Source organism: Lolium rigidum, chromosome 6 (assembly GCF_022539505.1).
Source record: "Lolium rigidum isolate FL_2022 chromosome 6, APGP_CSIRO_Lrig_0.1, whole genome shotgun sequence".
Classification (NCBI taxonomy): domain Eukaryota; kingdom Viridiplantae; phylum Streptophyta; class Magnoliopsida; order Poales; family Poaceae; genus Lolium; species Lolium rigidum.
Window position 1 is genome coordinate 215740589 of NC_061513.1, and position 21048 is coordinate 215761636.

The following is a 21048-nucleotide window of genomic DNA, read 5'->3' on the forward strand; positions in this document are numbered from 1 at the left end:
AATAGAGAGGCGTCCTCTCATGAATAATTCCATGTTCCTCACAGAATTCATCAAAGATTTTAGGAAAATATTCGCCACCACGATCCGACCTAAGACGCTTGATCTTTCTCTCTAGTTGATTTTCAACTTCGGCCTTATAAATTTTAAAGTAGTCTAAAGCTTCATCTTTAGTTCGCAACAAATAAACATAGCAAAATCTAGTTGCATCATCAATCAATGTCATGAAATATCTCTTTCCACCTTTTGTCAACACACCATTCATCTCGCATAGATCAGAATGCATGAGTTCTAGAGGTGCCAAGTTTCTCTCCTCGGCCGCCTTGTGAGGCTTCCGAGGTTGCTTTGATTGCACACAACTATGGCACTTAGAACCTTTGGCAATGGTGAAATTCGGAATTAAACTTAAACTGGATAGCCGAGACATTAAACCAAAATTAATGTGACATAAACGAGAATGCCAAACACCGGTATCATCACTAACATTGCCACAAATATGGTTCACGGACTTATTACTGAAATCGAAAGCGAAAAGCGGAACAAGCCTCCGCACTCATAGCCTTTACCAATAAATTGTCCAAACTTGGAAACAACTACTTTATTCGACTCTAAAACAACCTTAAACCCATCTCTCGCATAGAAGGGAGCCGCTAACGAGATTCTTGTTCATAGTAGGGACATGCTGCACGTTCCTCAGCTCGCACGATCTTCCCGAAGTGAACTTCGGATCTACCGAGCCAACACCACGAACGAAGCATGTGACCCATTCCCCATCAAGACGGAAGAATCCCGGGCGAACCGGTAAGAAGTGAACATGGATATGTCGGCACACACATGAACATTAGCACTCGTATCAATCCACCAACATGGAGATTGAAATACCGAAAGAACAAGAAAGAGATTACCGTACCCATCAGCATTGCTAGCGGTCACCTTGTTGACTTGCCTCGCCTTTTTCTTGCGGTCTGCCCTCTCTAGACAGTCCTTAGAAAAGTGGCCAGCCTCTCCACACGTAAAGCAGCTCAGATCTGCTTTGTTTATCATCTTCTTCTTCTTGAAGGTTGTAATCTTCATAGGCTTATTGAAGGAGCGCTTGTTATTCCCCTTGTTCTTGCTCGTAGGGTTTCTTCGCACCATGTTGGCGCTAGACTAACCCTCTCCTTTCTCGGCATTATCCTTAGCCCGAGCTTTCTCCTCAACATCAAGAGATGCTATCAGATTTTCAACTGATATCTCCCGTCTCTTGTGTTTGAGAGTTGTGGCAAAGTTCCTCCATGAAGGGGGCAACTTAGCGATGATGCATCCAGCCACAAACTTGTCAGGTAAGGCACACTTAAGGAGTTCAAGCTCTTTCGCAATGCACTGTATCTCATGAGCTTGTTCGACTACAGAACGGTTGTTAACCATCCCGATGTCATGGAAGCTCTCCATGATGTACAGTTCATCGCCTGCATCGGTTGCACCGAACTTAGCATTCAGTGCATCCCGCAGCTCTTTACCATCTGTTAAGTGCATGTACACATCACACAGACGATCAGCAAGAATACTTAGAACGCATCCGACGAAGAGAGTATTGTTTTCCTTGAACTTGTTCTGATCTTGGTCAGATATAGTTCCTTCAGGTAAACCATCAGTAACTTCGAACACTTTCAGATGAGTAAGCCAGAGCATGGCCTTATACTGCCACCTCTTAAAGTGCACACGTTGTTGACGACGGGTCGAAGTAGACGGCGTTGAAGACGACGGTAGGCAGCACCGCCCGACTTGGACGGAAGGCGACCCGTGATGAAGAACTGGAGCAGTCGCGCAGAGCGCTTCCCAAAAACCTAATTCGCCCTCTCCCGTACAGGATCGCAAGGACGAGTGGTTCCGGTCTAAGGAAAGTCTCGGCTCGAGGCTCAATCCACTCACCACGAGCACGGGGCGCGCGACGTGTCGTGTCGTGTCGAGTCGAGTCGAGACAAGCGAGCGAGGAGGAGGAGGAGGAGCGCGCACGTGTAGCACTCCTATTCTCACTCACTAGTGGTGGAACAACCCACCTTATAAGGTGGTCTAACTTCCTCCCAACTTTCCATGTGGGACTAAACTTCCCACCTCTTGCCACTCCCTAGTGAGCTGCCACCAACTTGGGCTCAAACTCACAAGGCTGCCACTAAGTGGGCTTTGAGATTTATAGGGAAAATCTGAAATCTAGTATGGACCACCAAATGTGGGCCCAATATTTCAACATCCACCACCACCGCTCTCCTTTGCCTCCTTCGGTCGACTCGCCTGTACACACAATGTTTTGCCAGCTCGCGGCCACCTAGTCGATGCCAGGCTGGAACGGCCTCACGTCGCTAGTGCCACCACAACCACCACCGCAACCAGAGCATGTTGCCCACCATAGCTTGACCCGAGTTCAACATGCTGGACTTCAACTTCGAGACTTCGATGAGTGGAACGAGACGTTCTTAGCAGACGTGGATGATAAGGCGGCGGAGGAGGTGGCACGGTGGGATGAGTAGGAGCAGTTCCGTGGTGACTAAAGGCAGGCCACGATCCTAGCCTTGTTCAACAAGCAGCGCTTCCGCAGACTGAAGGAGCAAGAACTCGAGAAGATCGACGCCCCCAACTTCCAGCATGCCCTCATGATCTCACGAGAGCAGGCGGCTACAGAGGAGCTGGGTCACCTCCTCATGGCGGCCGAACGACAGAGGTTGTTTGAGCTTAACTCTCAACGTCGGGCCGAGACAGCCTCCTGAGAAAGCCAAATACAGGAGGGGATTTCTCCCCTATTGGTTGCACAAAAAAAGATCTCCTACATGCACAGGGGACTTGAGATAGTAGCACTTATCACCTTACTTCATTGACAGTGATTTAATACTCCTCGTCCTACTCACTATTAAAAGTTGCAGGAATTCAATTTGAACTGTACATCTTATACTCACACTATAAAATGTTGTGGCATGTAAATTTAAACTCCGTCCACAAATAAGTGGACACACTTCATTGACAGTGATTTAATACTCCTCGTCCTACTCACTATAAAAAGTTGCAGGAATTCAATTTGAACTGTACATCTTATACTCACACTATAAAAAGTTGTGGCATGTAAATTTAAACTCCGTCCACAAATAAGTGGATATGCGGGATTTTTAAGGTAAATTAGTAAAAGAAGAGAAAATTGTATTGGGAAGATGCAACCAACATCTCTCTCCTCTTTAATTATTTTACCTTCAATAGGCTATGTGCATGTACAAAATTAAGATAACATATGCTAAATATTATTGGGTTTGATTTCCGTGCAATGGGAGAGAAACACTTTTTGCTAATTTAAAGTACATTAAAAATATAGAAGTACACTCTTTCATGGACAAAGTTTGAGGCTAGATGTCCACTTATTTGAGGACGGAGGGAGTACTTATATTGTACTTATATTTAGGAACACGTACACTCCGCTCCAAATTAATTGTCACCGTGAATTCCTATGCATCAACACACTGAAACGTGTATCTATATAAATCTGTATCAATTAATTTGAAAAACAACATAACACTGTAATATAATATACAGAGATAGTACTAGATTACGCTTGTTGACACAACTCTATGCCAAATAAATATGAAACGATTACACGCTGGGGGAAGGGCGTGTTTAAATGAGGGATTTCTCTAGGTTCTGGGGAAGTGGGAACTATTTTATGAAGCATATGCAGGAACTACACTACTCGCTCCGGGAGTATCTTTTTTTGCACTGAACTATCTTATAAGATCACGGCAGAAACAAAACTATATTTCGGGTGAAACTGTTGCGTCGTACAGAAACCAAAGCCGGTGAAATAGCACGACCAGTCAGACACGAGATATAAGCCATTAAGCTGCACAGATGACTCAGTTTTGCGTAACATATTCAAGTTGATCCCAAAGAGATCGTGTCAAGTAATTTCAGCTCCGGTTTCATCTGCTTCGAAATACACTACTCTCAATAAAAAGGGAGGTCAATATTATCTTTCTCAAGGCATTGGCAGCAGCAACACTGGTATCACGAGCTCTCAGTTGTATCCATTTTCGAAGCTTCCTCCAAGCCCTTGAAGGCGACGCGCAGCTTCCTCAGCGATGACACTTTCTTCCCGTTGCTCTCCGCCATACCAGAAACATGCACAGTCGCAAATGAGGCTCCTTTAAGGAGCTCAAACATGGGAATGCTCAGGTTTTGCCGTGTCATCTGCTCAAGCACTTCTGGTGCCTGCATGTACAGATTGTTGCCTTCGTGTGTCACGCTAGCCTTTGACATCTGCAATTTCGGGTGCTCCTCAAGCATCTTGATGAACTGTCCATGAGCGGAAAAGATTCAGAATCAACAGGCACAGAAGTTATGTGTGCAGAACAGTACATCTTCTAGTGAGTAAGATTTTAAAATTAGAACTAGGAACATAAATCTGGGTATTAAACTGCCTTTAGTCTTTGTGTCGGTAAGGAAGTGTTATTTTTCAGCTTCCTCTTCCTTCACAAAGATAATAACTCACTGTTTAGAAGTGCCATTTTGCTGAAAAATGTGGTACATGTTTTGAACTTGGCAAATAATGCAGCTAATGATTTTTTTCTTTCAAGACCCAATTCTGTGATTTTAATATGATGATTGAATTCATCTGTGTACATGTGAGCCAGATAGAATTTCTCATGTTTTGAACTTGGCAAATAATGCAGCTAATGATTTTTTTTTTCTTTCAAGACCCAATTCTGTGATTTTAATATGATGATTGAATTCATCTGTGTACATGTGAGCCAGATAGAATTTCTCATTTTACGTATTCGAAAGTTAACATCTTAGCCCTTCACAAGCCAATGTAACTTCATTATATGAAGGAATGTGCACAAGGCATGCGATGCTTTTCAGTTTGATTATGTTACTAACCTCCAAAAGCGTTGATGTTGTGTCCAGCTCAATGAGGGTACCAGGTCCGCATACAAGGCAATCTGTGTCTCTAACAAACTCTGTTACTTTAATATGAGTTCCTTCAAGGCCATTGTACCTGCATGATAACATAATATAATTGTTAGACTCTTCAAATTGCCAAAGTGTTGTACTTTTGTAACAAATCAGAAAATGCATCTGTTTCAGAAGTTCAGATATGGTTGTCAAAATAACAGCAGCAGCAGCACTCTTTGGGCGTATGTAAGTAACAAAAATATTTGGAGGGGATACTGGAAACATGATGACAACAACCAATTTTGACCAAATAATTTCAATCATTGGAAGATAGAATGGAATGCCTTCACAAGACAAAAAAGCAACTTACACCGAGCAAACAATTTTTACATGTGACCTGAGTATGATATGCATCGGGATATCAACTCCAGCAGTCAAACTTTACAAGTCTGGCGATGTGTTCTGCTGTGCTAATTTAACTTGTTCTGAGAAGTTGTGAAAAGTCTATCCTGTTGGGCAAATCAGATTTGATTTAAATAAATCATGTTATCCACTGATTGTCCACTAATATTTTGGAAAGAAAATTAATAATTGTCTGCCACAAGATTAGAGAACTAACCAAACCAAGTCTCTAGGAGCAATTCAAAGAAATGCTAATCGTGTGGCATTTTCTGAAACTGTTGTGCTATGCATTTCTGACTAAATCAATGCATTCATGCATTGCCCACTTTTCAACTGCAGGAGTTTTGGCATACATATATTATGTGTTCATATGGTAATAAATCTGGCTAATAAATAAGAATAGAAATATTTACAAATACATCATTGAATATCACCTTCGTTCTTACTCTTTGGTGACACCAACTATTTGAGTAACAGACTAAGAATGGGGCATGATGCAATGAAACTCACGTGAGATAATTTGACACACTTCTGCTGCAGCCAGATACGAGCTTCAAAGCTTCCAATGCACAAGCAGCAGAAATAATTGCATTTGTTGAAGCAATGGCTGGGATGATATTCTTTACAACACCCTGTAATCAGGAATACACATGTCATGCACTCATGCCCTCTTAAATTACAACATTATGTTTCTTGATTCCAAGATTTATACAGCTGAACAAATAATAAAATCATACTTGATCATGATAACTGAGAGCCTAAAGTAGTTAGCCTAAAGCAATACAGTGTGCTACGAACATTGGCAGATTAGATCACTGGCACAACAAATAGTAGGATAACTCCATATGAAAAGGTTTGTTCTGAAATGCCTAATATCACATCGAGATACTTTCTAAGTCTTGTAATTCCCATTAAAGTATAGAGCATAGTTTTTTTTTATAATTACCATTTTGCAGGTGGATATAATAAGACCAAAAAGCACCATCAACGGCATACACAGACAAGTAGGTACTGATACACCAACCAAATGGAAAAATGATTTATGTCACAGAAAAATCGAACATAACATAAAACTGTGTAAATAAAACATCAAGTACCAATAACGAGTTATTGATAACATTGACAGCATGCTGACGCTGCACAGGTAACAGCTAAATCATGCAATATGAGTTTTTTAGCACAAAGTGAAAGTGCAGCATATGTGTACACATAATAAGAGAGCCAGAGATTATTATGTGAATACATATTCATTAAGAAAATCATATGGAGATGGTCTGCTACCACATTGTAAGGCTACTGAATTTAAACATCTTCATGATTAAACAAAACCTAAACAAGCTATAAACTACATATACAAATTAAGACCATTCTTATATGGAACTCTTAACATGGTCCACAACTGAAGGGGATAATGAGTTACTCCTACCTACTGCCAGTTTACCCATAGTGCAAAGCTGTACACATCATAATCCAGCTATAGAAACGGTTATACTAGCAAATCTAGTAGCAAAATAAAATCCTAATATTGGGTTACAGCAGACTGCTAGAGAAACGAGATAATCTTGACAGGGCCAGAATTCTATATGGCAGGTTTTGAATTTGAGCTGCAATGCCATGCAATCTCACTCACGGAATTTCCGCCAATCGGCCAGTGAAATTTTCACCTGCCCAGAAGGGCCCCTTATATGAAGTTAACATAATAAGGTTGGATTGGTTTCATGAATAATAAAGGAAATAAAATACTAAATACTAAATACTATGATTCTGGCAAGAATGTTAATTTTTAATGATAGAATACATTATTAATGAGGGCCTAACAAGCGCAGATCACAACAGAGGAGAAGTATTAAACTCTGGGGTAGACAAGGAAGAAATAAAGTTACATCTTAGAACTGGAGAATAAACAGAGAAGAGATCAGACCTGAGTCAAAGAATATGTAACTCCAGAAATACCAAAAAGTTCTGCTCTCTTTAAAGCCTGTATTATTAGGTATAAATGGCAAATTAGACAGAAAAAAAAAGGATAGTACTATCTAAATTACATGTAATCACAGTAGATCAGACCTCTGAATAAATCCACTGCATATGTTCTGCATCATCAGCATCGAAAGGTTTTCCACTGTGAACCTGCAAGAGTGAACTTAATGGTTACAAAATATATATTGATTAAAGAGGAAACTACAGAGATAGGAACTATACCTCATCCCATTTGATCAAATGAGCATACTCAATGCAATGAGCTGCAGTTCTCGGAGTCTCAGCAAGGGTACACAAGGGAAACTTGACCTGGGGAGGGAAAAGCCATATGTTGCACTCAAAACAAGGTGTTGTCCCTGGCATAATGACTCTAGCATGACCTTTGAAACCTTCTGTTCCACCATCTACCATAGGTTTAACTGTCTCCTGGACTGGTTTCTCGTCTGCGTCATACTCTGCAATTCCGATTATATACCGGCATCAGTAGACCAGTACAGATATTTTGAGTTCGATTTTGTAATCGTACTACTAATCCCTGATCGTTTGGGGAGTGGAAACATAATCGAACTGCACTATGAAGGTCAATAAGTGGGAAAATACTATCTGCAGTAAATTGAAGAGAAACTTGATTTTACGTGCAAATTCATATCGAACAGTAATGATTTCCATTCATCTCTAGCAATTTGCTTGGGTCAAATTTTCTTGATGCTCCATCCATGGTTGACATGATGAAAGTGTAGTCTAACAGTTCAATTCCAAATTTCAAGTTAGAATTTATACAAGTAAAGAACAGATCAACATGTTGTAGTCCCAAGATGTCTGCTAGTCTAACCCTTGTATTCAAGTCATGGACTAGGGCTACATAAAAAAGGGTATGGAAGTATATACCTAAGAATCCACAAGCCACGGAATTGATATAACTTCGAGCTTCAATTGAATCCAGACCAAGGACAATTATTTGGAACTGCTTATAGAAATCTAGCTCTTTATCTTCAATCCTACAAAAATGGGGCACAATGTTTACTCCGCTAACTCGCTCCATAACCCTCTTTGCAGCTACTTCGGCCTTGGGCTTCCCAACATCGTGAATCCTGTGCAAAATTATACGGAATGTTCATTGATATGATAAATTACATAAAACATGCAAACTCTAAAGAGATATACAGTCGCCACAATAAAGCGAGGCTTGGGTAACAGCTAGCAAACCACCCAGTGTCGGAAAGGGATTCAACAACACGAGATGGCACTATATGTTAAACCCCAAATCCTCTCTAGGTACTTTTCCTTACTTCCGGTCACTCGGAACTTGTAAACAATCCAACCCAATTTCATTCAACAGAACTTAACAGTCAAACATCCTTCTTCTATTTAGTATCAATTTCTGATGCATAAATCAAGGTCGAAATATCTTCCCATCGACCAGATAACATTAAGTCTAGCGCTTGGCATGTGAACAAAACAGCAAAGGTTAACATCACTACACTGCATAAACCCTAGTATTCTGTCGCAACTCGTTAAGAAGGTAACGATCTAATCGGACGGGGATATATACATATAGTCAGTGGGCAATGCAAGTGGAAAAGCACCTGAAGAGGAACTGTCGGTTGAGGTTGGAGACGTCGATGGTGTCCATGTCGATGACGTGCAGGTTCTTGAAGCCGGAGAGGGCGAGGTCCTTGAGGAGCTCGCAGCCCAGGCCGCCGGCCCCCACTACGAGCACCTCGACGAAGCTCCCAATCAGGTCCCGAAGCTGCGAGAGGATTCAGATTGGAAGGGTGAGAGATCGCAAGGAGAAGAAGAAGAAGCGAAAACGCGGAGCAGGAGTTGGGGCTTACCCCGGGGCTGGGATCGAAGGTGGAGTGGACGAGGTTGCCGGGGCGGGAGAGGAGCATGTCCAGGTCCCTCCACCGTTCGGGCTCCGTTGGCGGCGCCGCCTCCGCGTCAGGGGAAGCCATCTCTCGCCTGCCTTTGGAGTGGACGGGGGAGGAATCTGCAGGAGGCGTCGAGGGTGCGGCACACAAAGGGGAAAGAGAGGAGAGAAAGAACCCCGTTCGGGCCTTCGGAGTGGACGGTCAGGACTCGTGATTTGTACATGATCGGGCGGCATCGGGTGAAGCCTGGAAAGCTCCGATTTGGTGTTTGCTCATGGTTTTGGGAAAAAGAAACCAAAGGCTATCTCGGGCTACATTGAGTCATTTATTTATTTTTCTTCGAAAACTCTACTTCAAAGTTTTTAACAATTTGTAAAATCTCAATGTAAAATACTACTTTATAGCAACAATAATGACTAAGTTTGATAAATTTTAGGGGTTTGTAAGTCTCTACTATTCAGTTTACTCAGATTCACACTTTTGTGTAATCTACAATACAAAAGTACTTCACATTAAGATTTTGCATGTTTATAGCATATATCATTGACTATATCCATGGGGTTTTTCCAAAATTATTTGGAACTTTGAAATACTATCGTCCAACTTTTCGAAATACCAAGATCTAAACATCCTTGCTGAAAAAAAACAATACACTACAAATAACTCATAACACGTGCATCTCACCGACGATGGAATACATGTTTCGGTCTTCAACATTGCACTTGTTTCCATCTTTAGAGAGGCTTTCACGTAGCATCCTCGCACATTCTCCGCTCAAAAGTAACCCCTTGTGGTTATCAACAAGGGACATGACCCGTGGCCTAAGGGTTCACAATAGGGGGGGTCAATGTATCATCCTTTCACCTAACTGCCCAACAACAAAATATATAGTGTTTAACTTTTGAAGAAAGTTATACGACTACTTGTGAGGAATATATGGGAGTACATAAATACGTCGCCGTAAGTTGTTTTCTTGTTGTTGCGCCGAAAAACTTCACTAGACAATCATTCTTCAAGGAATCAATCATCAATCATCAACATCCAATCACTATCTTTGCGCTAGATTTATACCATGGTTATCATTTTATTTCTTCCTTATTATTAACTAATCATTAGAATAGATCACCACTAGATCATCTATGACCATCTTCTCTAGTTGTAGTCTGCGCCGTCTTTTATCGTTTACACATTGCTGCTCTTTCCATCCAATATATGGCGCTTGCTTGCAAAACCAATATGTTTAATAAAGTGGAGAGGGTCATCGCGTGGGAAGACAAAGAAGATAGCTAGACTGATTGAAAATACATGCATAGGAGATCTGCTAGTATAGAACTATATCACTCTAGAGAGAGCATGCACATTTGCATGTTGTAAAGTTTTTTCACTTCGATCTAAACAACCTCCTAAATCTTGCTCAACACCATGTTAATACGCTGCTTAATTAACTAAAATTGTACTAAACATGGTGAAGTTATGCAAGGTGAGCCGAGCATTGACACACCATAACATTAATCTAACTAATTCTTCATCCCAGACGCTTATATATATAGGGATTAATTAGTCATTTACCAATGGTATACATGATCTCTTTCGGTAAGCACCGTGTGTCTGTGATGACTATTTGTTGAGGATTCATTTATCCGATCAGGGATTTGTATTTTGCCACGTTACTCGCGAGTGAAACAGAACTTCGTTGAAGTGTGTGAAATCCTGCCACATTATGTTTTGCCAACTAAAGGACAAGCTTTTCTTAAACTTTGATATCAAGAGATTGCCATCTGAAAAACATTTGGATCTCAATACCCATTCACATAGAAACTTTTGGACTGTCTCAACCACCGGCAATATTCGGCAAGCATGACCGTGTTGAAAGTATGGATATCTTCATATCTCATCCCTTTATCTTCTTTGTGACCAAAATCTTCCAACATGAAAAATGACGGTGATACATTCTTTGTTGGATGCAATTGCCATTTCACCAGAACTGTGACATGGCGTTACTGATGTTTTCATTTTCATTTTGAGAATTTGAGAGCTTCAAAGAATGTGGACCGACATGCATACGACAGGACAAACCTATGAGCCTTGAGAAGCAGGCCATAAAGTAGATTTTGGTTAGCAGAGAGCAAAGTCCGTCTGTGTTGTTTTGATTAGCACAGATGCACAATCACTCACGAACAACGTTGAGAGACAATTCTAGATTTGACATTTTGGTATCTCATAAAGGTGGAATATTTTTTAGTGGGACGTGACATTTTCGTCGAGAGCGAGACGCATGTGATAACTTCATCAATCTTAAGACCAACCGGATCAGATTTTCGACACAGTCTCTCTTAATTGTAATGTGTTTCGAAAAAAAAATTGAGAGACATCGGACGGCCAGAAAACTCAGTATAGTATAGTGCATAGCCGTCGACCGACGCGACCGGAGCCAAACCAAAGCCCCGACCGCCGGGGCTTATCCGCTCTTCGGACCGTGCCTACTCCGCTCCCCCTCAGCTCAGCTCAGCTCGCTCCCCCCCAAACTGCCGCGCCATGGAGGCGGCCGCCGCCCTGTCCCCTCCCCGCGTCGCCGCTCTCGACGCACGCGCCCTCTTCTCCCCTCCCACCGCCATCCCCTCCTCGCCCGCCTCCCGCCTCCGCCTCCGCCTCGCCGCCCGCCCGCGCGCCTCCGCCCCCTCCGTCGTCGCTACTCCTAAGCAGCGGTTCCTGGCGCCCCACCCGGACCCCGCCGGCGGCCGCGGCGCAAGAGACGTCGTCACCATGGTACAGTACCTTCACTTGGATCGATGCACTCTCGCTTAGTCTGCAAAATAGTTCATTCAGCCGTCGTGTAAATTCAATGTCCTTGTCTTTCTTGGCAATGGCAGGTTATCCCATTCCTCAGGGGGACCGCATTTGAGCAGCCGCCGCCGGACCTGGCCTCCTTCCTCTACAAGAACAGGATCGTCTACCTCGGGATGTGCCTCGTGCCGTCCGTCACCGAGCTCATGCTCGCCGAGTTCCTCTACCTTCAGTATGAGGACGCGGAGAAGCCCATCTACATGTACATTAACTCCACCGGCACCACCAAGGTCGGTACTTCTGCTCCACCTGTGTCTATGTTAGATTGTTGCTGCATAAACAGTATGGATGCATGAGCGTATCTCCAAAACCTACTGTAGTCTTGGCTCTGAAATGAGGTTCAGTTTAGGGTAGCTTGTGGAGTATGTAGGCCTTCAATACCCAATTAGCATAGTACATTCTGTTCAACTTCTTTTACTAGCCATTGGATGATTCAGATAGCAGGCTGTTATGCATATTTTGTTGGAAATTATCAGATATAGAGGCCAGAATTCGAAGTTATAATGAGCTAGAAAATGAGAATTCTCTTCTACCTTTCACCTACAGTTTGTCAAGTTTTTCTTTGTTTTATTGTACCTTTCACCTACAGTTTGTCAATTAGCATAGTATATTCTCCAATGTTCTGTCAGAATTTTTTGTTCTACTTTTATTTTAGATCTATAGATTGTCCTGATATATTTATCTCCTTACTTAGAATGGCGAGAAATTGGGCTATGAGACGGAAGCTTTTGCAGTATATGATGCTATGAGGTCAAGTCCTGCCTAAGTGCCTCCACATGCCCCTCTTTTTCCGCATGATATTTTCTCTGTTCCTAATTCCTCTAGATTACTTCCCTTTAGTTGTTGCTTTATGCTTTTCTAATAATCAATTGTGACTTCTATACTAGTAGCGAGTTCTTTCTTCATATGAAATGTGCATGTGCTGTTGTTGACAAGCTGAAGACCTAAGTACTAACAGACCTCATTCATTGAATCTTGGTAGGTAAAATTTGAAATCACCGCTCTTTATATTACATACAATTATTGATAATCTTTTCGCAAAAGAAAAAATTGTTGATAATCACAAAGACAACGAGTCTACTGGCGAAAAGTTTGGTGTACTATCCATTTGCTGCTATTGTAGAAGCCTAGAGCATTTCGCTTTTTTGCCTTTCTAACCTTTAGTCAGATGGACTATTTCTATACTGTGTAACACCTGCACCTACTGCCAAAGTGGGCTATATGCTATTGGGTCATGGGCCGTATGGCTTGGACAGACTGCGGACACCTGCGGTACAAAAGGGAAGGATTGGGATGGAGACGGACATCGAACAGAAACAGAGAAATGGAACCAAGTCCTCTCCTCGTCAATATTGTCACGCCCCGTTGCCGCCGGTGAGGATCGGGGCGTGAGGTTGATACAGCAGTTGCTTGTGGTAGCAACCAGACCTGAAGGAGAGGAGGATTTAGACCAGAGGAAGAAGAAGACAGACGAGGAGAGGACTTGGTTCCATTTCTCTGTTTCTGTTCGATGTCCGTCTCCATCCCAATCCTTCCCTTTTGTACCGCAGGTGTCCACAGTCTGTCCAAGCCATACGGCCCATGACCCAATAGCATATAGCCCACTTTGGCAGTAGGTGCAGGTGTTACACTCGCGCCCCCTTGAAATGCGGCTTGCCCTCAAGCCGCCGTTGTGCCTACCACCAGGATCCCATGGCACTTGTAAGAACAACAATGCCAGCCTGATAAGAAAATCATGAAACCATGGGCTAGTTCGATCTCTTGCAACAATTCCCCTTTCTAGTAGACCATGATCAGGAAAGCATGTAACAGCTGATACACCAAGCTGCAATATTGTAGTGTCAAAGGCAATTTCGAGCAAGCCTGAATCACCGATGCCTGTTGAAACTGATATGCATACAAATATCCTGGAGAGTTCAAAGCTGATAACTGCGTACGGGTGGACATAAATCCCATTGTTGCTGAACCATATACCCCCTCCAATGTGCCTCACTATGCCCAGCAGCTCATGTGCAAGTGTGTATAGCTGGGCATTCTCAACATATATGTGCGCTCCAGGGTCCCATGGCAAGGTTAAATAAACACCATTTGTAACAGATTTAAACAAGAGCACTGGCTGACTGAGACCCCTTCTTGTCGCATAAGAGTCAATCAGTTGCAAATTTCCCAGTGAATGACTATCAAGTATTTCAGAAAAAACACCACTCTCCCACTGGTGTGTAGAAAAATAAGTCACCTTCCAAACAGATGTGTCCAATAAGTTCAGCAATTTACTTTGAATCGCAAGCATACCATCAGCTGCCTTAGGATTGGCAGTGACCAAGGCCCCATGACTTACATTGCTTCTGAATGCTTGATAGGAAGATGATGCTAATGCTTTTGTGTACAGTAAAGATGTGCACGATCACAATGAATGAACCAGCACAGATGTGGGTCTTGCACCTTCAAGAGTATGATAGAAAAACCTCCCAGTATAACTTGGTTTGCATATCTTTGCAGCAAGAGATGGAGATGCGCATTGAGTCACAACACATAGAATTTCTGCAGCCTTGGCAAGCACTTCAGGAGAGTCCGATGGGCTAAACCTGTTCGTGATCATTCCATGGACAGCTAAATTTCCTAACCATTGTACTGTATCAACATCGTTTGAATATACAGTCTCATCCGCACCAATCAGACATATCAGCACCTCACTCATTGATGTGATGCCAGTCAGGCCATTCAGTTGCACAACTAATTCCGGATGCTCCTGAACATAATTCATATGTGAGGCAATGTTTTGCAGCATCAAATAAATTACCACCTTACTAAAGCAGGCATATAATAATGTGCTGAACAAGCGGCTCTGTCCAGCATCATGAACTTCTTTGACGACATGACGAACATGCAAGTTATTTATTAGTCTGGTATTCAGTGCTAGATCATGGAATCCTGGGCTGAAACCACTCCGACTCCATGGCAGCCATTTATCCATCACCAAATACGAGCTTGGCACGCCATTGTGCCCGGAACGGAAAGCATGTGGAGGCATATTTGCAATTGAGAAATGACTTCCTTCCCTTGTGTTAGTCCATGGGTAACGTGCATGACATTTCCATGGAAGATCATCATGCAAAACTTCATCATCAAAAGCTAGACTCAGGTCCCGGTCAAACTCCAGGAAAAGTGAGAGACCACCAACATGAGTGAGCACCTCGTCAGGCCCGGACACATTCTCAAGAAGCACTTCAACAGACACCTTATCCAAATCCAAGAATAGAGAGACACCCCCAACAGTAGTGAGCAAATCATCTGCAAACACCTTGTTAGCTGAATCCATATCCAACTCGAGAAAAATTGACAAGCCTCCAATGCAAGTGATTACATCATCGACAAGCTCTATCAAAGTTGTTGCTGCAAATACCGCCTCTGCAGGTTCAACCGAAGGCTCAAGGAACATAGATACACCACTAACATGTGTCAACACCTCTTCGGAAGAATCTACAATTGGCCCTGCCATCTGAGTCCCCAAGTTTCTGTTATTCATTCCTTCGTACTCACTGGTCAGCGCCAACTTCAATTGCCCAAATTGCAATTTGATGCTATCTACAAGTTGAACAAGTGTTGGCTCTGTCGGCTGGGAAGCTGTGGCCATCACCTCCTTGGGGCTCACAGGCAAACATCTAGTGGGTGTGCCGGGTGATATGTGCCCACTAACATGAACAGCAACAGTCGAGTGATCAGTACCGAGAATTGTTGCCCATGGTGGCAAATCCCCAACACCAAAGTGTGCTTCCACATCATTTATGAACTCAGGCCAATCACTAACCACTTGACGCAACCTGTATGCCTCAAACCACTCCTTGGCTTTACCATCCATGTGCATTCTGGCAGCAACAACCCACATACACTTATTTATATTGAAGCGGTTGAAGTACTCAAGACATTGGACTCGCCATAGGCCTGGATCTGTGCCATCAAAACGAGGGAAAGCGTTGTTGTGCGTATGGTTGGTGTTGACAGCAGTCACAGCACGAGCACCGTCAACCAAACCTTCCCGTGGGCTAGTGAGGACATGACTCGAGCAGCCTGCAAGTGTGTTCGTGGCGGACACACCTGCACCCTGGGTCGTCCCGTTCCCAGCAACACTCAACGTCGTAGAAGGGATATGTGCCGTGCCACTGGCCGGGAACACAACCGCGTCAAGGTTGTTGCCAACATTGACATCGGAGCATAGTGTCGAACACCTTGTGCGCGTGACGGAATCGAGGGTGACATCCGCGTGTAGAGCACCATTAGCCATGACCAGATGTGTGGAGATGAGAGAGGTTGACGAAGACTTGGCCTCCAGCTTCTCCCGTACTCCATCCGGCACGAACAACGACCTGGTGGTGGTGGCAAACGAAGACGTGGTGGCCGCCTGCCACTCCTGCTCCTTGACGCCCAATCGCTGCGCACAAGAAGCGAGCAACGTGCGTGACTCCTTGAGGCTCGCCCTCATAGCAGTTAGCGTCGCATCCATCCTTGCTCGCGCTTCATCCATCGCCTCCACAACCTCAACCCAAATCGAATCTGGGAGAAAATATTGGGAACTTTTTTTTTTTGGGATTTTCGTGGAGGGGAACTACTGGAAGGAACCTTGCCCTGATATCAAATTGTCACGCCCCGTTGCCGCCGGTGAGGATCGGGGCGTGAGGTTGATACAGCAGTTGCTTGTGGTAGCAACCAGACCTGAAGGAGAGGAGGATTTAGACCAGAGGAAGAAGAAGACAGACGAGGAGAGGACTTGGTTCCATTTCTCTGTTTCTGTTCGATGTCCGTCTCCATCCCAATCCTTCCCTTTTGTACCGCAGGTGTCCACAGTCTGTCCAAGCCATACGGCCCATGACCCAATAGCATATAGCCCACTTTGGCAGTAGGTGCGGGTGTTACATACTGTATCATGGGTGAACGATATAAGATGCCAAGACATGCAGATTTTTCGCACGCAAACCTTCATCAAACAACAATAACATATTTCCCTCAACTTGTGCCCTTTTCTTCAGCCAGTGGAGGAGCCATAACTGCGTCTGTGTTGGCTGATCTCACCTATGTGGCTATGTCCTTTACTATTCATGATGAAAATTCTGTTGGGGTGTTAAAACATGGTGTTAGAGACCGCTGTAATTGTTTCCCGCATGTGTTACCCTTCTCTTCGTCACTTCCATGTTCTACTGGCACACTTCTCCCAGTCTGCCTGATTCCGTGAGTGCAGGGTAATTATTCAGACAGACCGTGCATACATGGTCAGCCATCGTTATGATCTATGCATGCAGAAGCCATCCTAACACTTCTCTACATCACAAGTACATAACTATTTGGGTACACAACAGCCTCCAATACGCATTTTGACCACTATCTTATATGGGAAATGTTTCTAAAAGGCTATTTTTTTAGAAGGTTTTTAAGGGCAATTGTTAAATTAATGCCTTGCTTTCGCATCCAAAAGTCCATTCAAAGTTCTTAATCATGTCTAAAGATATGCATGTGTCCTAGCAATTCCAGCAATACTTCTGAAATGCTATCTTGTATCTTTACCAAATGCAGGTATGTCAAAGTCCCAATTTTCACACTTTGTATTGGCAATGCATGGGGAGAAGCTGCTTTACTATTGGCTGCTGGTGCTAAAGGTAACCGTGCTGCACTTCCATCATCGACGATAATGATGAAGCAGGTTATTTCCTTTCCTTTTGTTGATTGAGATAACATATTCATTTCTATCTTACATGGTCATACTGTGCACCAGTATTTAGATGATGATAGCAGAATTGGCGTATTATATTCTTCCTGTATGATATATATATGCATACATGAACACAGGGTATGGATATCACTTCGGCACCAAATAAACACACCAATACTTCTTTTGTGCACACACTTAGCTGTGTACAAGATCCTTTACTCTTGTTTATAAATATATGAGGCTAGATGTCTTACTCTTCTGACCTGCAATGTGCAGCCAATCGGTCGATTTCAAGGTCAGGCGACAGATGTTGACATAGCAAGAAAGGAAATAAGAAATGTGAAGATAGAAATGGTACTTTCTGCTCCTTACAGGAAGAAGAAAGATCTTATAACCTCAGATTGAATTTAAACTAATTCAGCATTATTTAAGATGTTCATCTTTAGCGGTCAATAGTATTGTTCTAGTTACTATGGGCTCATGTCAACTTGTGCAATCCTCAACTCCTATTTTCTTCCATTCGTTGGTATTTGGTAATCAAGCGTGGCAGGACAAAAAAAAACATTTACAACACCTTTTCTAGAACTCCCTCGGTCCATAAAAAGATGTCTGAGATTTATCTAAATTCAGATGTATCTATCACTAAAATGTGTTAGGTAGATCCAAATTTAGACAAATTTGCGACATCTTTTTATGGACAGAGGAATACTATCAATAAGTCTTCATGGGAATCATGGCTGGAAGGTTGAAGCTGCTTCCTTCAATTTTCTAGCGCTACCACATGGTCACTGCACATTGAAGAATACACTAGGTCCTTCAGTAGTATTCCTTGTAGCAATCTAGTTCATAGTTCCTGGCTTGAATGAGTTCTCAAGGAAACAAAATAAATATTATTAATCTTCCATTAGCAACATTACTGCATTTAAAAAAACTATGGTGGTCATATTCTATGGAAATATTGGCTCCTGGCTTTGGGGAGATAATGACGGTTGCTGCCATAGGGAATCACTATTCACCTCGAGGACCCTGGATCCTGAAAAATTAAGCACATTGCCATACAGGGGCTTAGAAGTATCATAATTCATGGTTCCATACAGGGGCTTAGAAGTATCATAATTCATGGTTATCTTTTCCTGCTTTTTTTTCAGTCAAGGAAAATGATAATGACATGTTAATATTTAGTTATTCAACAAGTGATCCAGTTCAAAAACATGGTTATGTGCAAATTACCAGAAACCAAAATTTTCTATGGATAATGGATTTTTCTTGGACCTGATTTTGGTGAAAATATACTAGCTCTCAATCAAGTTTGGTTCCGCCTCTTATGGTCTTACTTGTACTGAAAAGACGGCAAACCTTGTGACTTCAGATGTATGTTTGCATTGTTCTCAACCACAATACCTAGATCACACTAATTGTCCAGGAAGAGAAAAAGCTAAGGGAAATATAATTTTTTCAAGGTCATTATGAATTGTCTTACTCTTCTTTGTGCCATCCAGGTTAAGCTGCTGTCGAGACACATTGGTAAACCAATGGAAGAGATCGCTCAGGACATTAGGCGACCTAAATACTTCAGCCCTAGTGAGGCAGTGGATTACGGTATCATTGATAAGGTAAGAGCTCTCCTGAATTCCACTGTGAGAAGAAATGAACCTGTTTGAACATCAACTCATCGTGGTAACGCCATTGTAATTCAACAGGTGTTGTACAACGTGAAAAGCCAAACAGACGCCGGTGTTGTGTCGGAAGTCAAAAAGGAATTAATTTGACATTTGGGTGCAGTACAAGTAGGCATATTTTTGTAAGATTTTGGATAGGCAAATGCAATGCAGAAGATGTTAGGCTGAGGTGTTCTGGTACGGGATTGCGTTGTTTGATTTCGTGGCTCATAATGCTCGTGTTTCTGTGGCTGGGTTAGTGTAGTTCGATCTGGTTCGTTGAGCTGTCGTAGACACAGTGTTTTTGATAGGGTTAAAACTTATTCACGCATGGAATCTTAATTTAACAAAGGGAAAATGTGAAATTAGGTTTGGATGCTATGCCAATGAAAATTCTACATGGAAAAGATAAGTCGGTGAGCTCTTCTAAGACGCGCTCAAACATACCTTTAAAGTGAAATAAGTATTGAAGTCTATCCATCCACTGTTCAAGGATATTGTTGGCCATGTGAGGATTTTGTTTATGACTTTTTCTTCTAGTGCTCTAAAGATCTTCTATGTCTACGAATTTGAACTAAAACCACGACGCTTATTTTGTGTTGGAGGGAGTAGTAAAAATCGCACACACATTTTCTTTTCTACCACAAACGAATTGTGATTATATGCTACATACTCCCTCCGTTCCATCAGCGACTTTGTACGAAATCTACCATAACTAATACATGCAAATCCCTAAAAAATATGTTTACACAGGTTCTCCAATGCAATATACCTTATATTTTGGAGAATTTTATTAAAAAAACTATACACCTTATATCTAGGAACGGAGGTAGTATCATTCATTGCACATGTATACCAGGTGCACATTATCGTGCTTTAGATACAAATGGATTTTTTCTCATTTATACTAGGTGCAAAGTCTAATTGACAGATTCTTACAAGGGAGATTTGGTGCACACGGTAATCCCTTTTTATAAAAAAATGAAGAAAAAATATTTTGTAAAAAATTCTGAAAAAAACCAAGATGTACCCAGTAAAGTATACCACAAACGTGTAAACTACCCATTTCTCAAGAAAATCGTTAACATCTTGGTCGGCCTCAAAATAGAGATTAGTCGCTTATCGGTCGATTAATCGATTTTATGGGTCAGCCATTTATCGGCTTATTTTTTTAATAAATCCTAACTTTTTGCACTAAATTTCTAGATTATGTTGCACAAAAATAATATTGAAGCATTGAACAACATTTTAATCAATAAAAATGAAAAATTTGAGCTAATGCACAGTTCTACAAGACTATAGCACATTTCTACAAGACTGTAGGATGAAAATATTGACCGCCAGACCGAATTTTAGTAAAATTTCATTGAAAAGCAACCGAAGTATCAACCCTCCAACTAAAAATCAGGAGAGATATCGGCTACCAGACTGAAAATCGGCCAAAATATCGGCGCCGATGATAAATCAGCCGATATGCCAAAATCTTATCGGTTACCACCCGATTCACGATAAATCGGTATCTCGGCCGATTTTTTGAACAGTAAAACTACCAGTTGAGAATAATGTGCATTTTGGGCTATACAAAAATGACAAAGTATGATCATGTTCAGAATCAAAAACATTTCGAATTGAGATTTTGCACATCTGTGGGATACATTTATTATCTACTTTTAGAATTTTATTTCAT

The 21048-nt window shown here is 42.2% G+C and overlaps 2 protein-coding genes across 2 annotated transcripts; one reads left to right on the top strand and one right to left on the bottom strand.

Moving 5' to 3' along the window:
• Positions 1–3844: 3844 nt before the first annotated feature.
• LOC124665700 (NEDD8-activating enzyme E1 catalytic subunit-like) lies at positions 3845–9310 on the bottom strand. Its single transcript, XM_047203090.1, has 9 exons — positions 9123–9310; positions 8874–9037; positions 8176–8378; positions 7510–7742; positions 7375–7437; positions 7232–7288; positions 5821–5942; positions 4894–5011; positions 3845–4308 (listed from the first exon to the last, which is right to left on the bottom strand). Exons 1-9 carry the CDS (start codon positions 9240–9242, stop codon positions 4021–4023), a joined length of 1368 nt encoding a protein of 455 aa, XP_047059046.1. The 5' UTR covers positions 9243–9310; the 3' UTR covers positions 3845–4020.
• A 2383-nt stretch (positions 9311–11693) lies between these two features.
• Positions 11694–19562, top strand: LOC124666208 (ATP-dependent Clp protease proteolytic subunit-related protein 4, chloroplastic-like). Its single transcript, XM_047203559.1, has 7 exons — positions 11694–11924; positions 12029–12232; positions 12697–12752; positions 17568–17694; positions 17980–18057; positions 19203–19316; positions 19404–19562. Exons 1-7 carry the CDS (start codon positions 11694–11696, stop codon positions 19470–19472), a joined length of 879 nt encoding a protein of 292 aa, XP_047059515.1. The 3' UTR covers positions 19473–19562.
• The last annotated feature ends 1486 nt before the right edge of the window (positions 19563–21048 follow it).

What these genes read in the sequence shown, in the direction of transcription:
- LOC124666208 (XM_047203559.1), top strand. Translation starts at nt 11,694, where the DNA reads ATGGAGGCGGCCGCCGCCCTGTCCCCTCCCCGCGTCGCCGCTCTCGAC. An exon ending in GCAGTATATGATGCTATGAG is followed by an intron (nt 12,753 to 17,567) that starts GTCAAGTCCTGC and finishes TACCAAATGCAG; the next exon opens with GTATGTCAAAGTCCCAATTT. An exon ending in GAAATGTGAAGATAGAAATG is followed by an intron (nt 18,058 to 19,202) that starts GTACTTTCTGCT and finishes TGTGCCATCCAG; the next exon opens with GTTAAGCTGCTGTCGAGACA.
- LOC124665700 (XM_047203090.1), bottom strand. Translation starts at nt 9,242, where the DNA reads ATGGCTTCCCCTGACGCGGAGGCGGCGCCGCCAACGGAGCCCGAACGG. An exon ending in CCTTCGATCCCAGCCCCGGG is followed by an intron (nt 9,038 to 9,122) that starts GTAAGCCCCAAC and finishes ATCCTCTCGCAG; the next exon opens with CTTCGGGACCTGATTGGGAG. An exon ending in TGCAGTGGATTTATTCAGAG is followed by an intron (nt 7,289 to 7,374) that starts GTCTGATCTACT and finishes CTAATAATACAG; the next exon opens with GCTTTAAAGAGAGCAGAACT.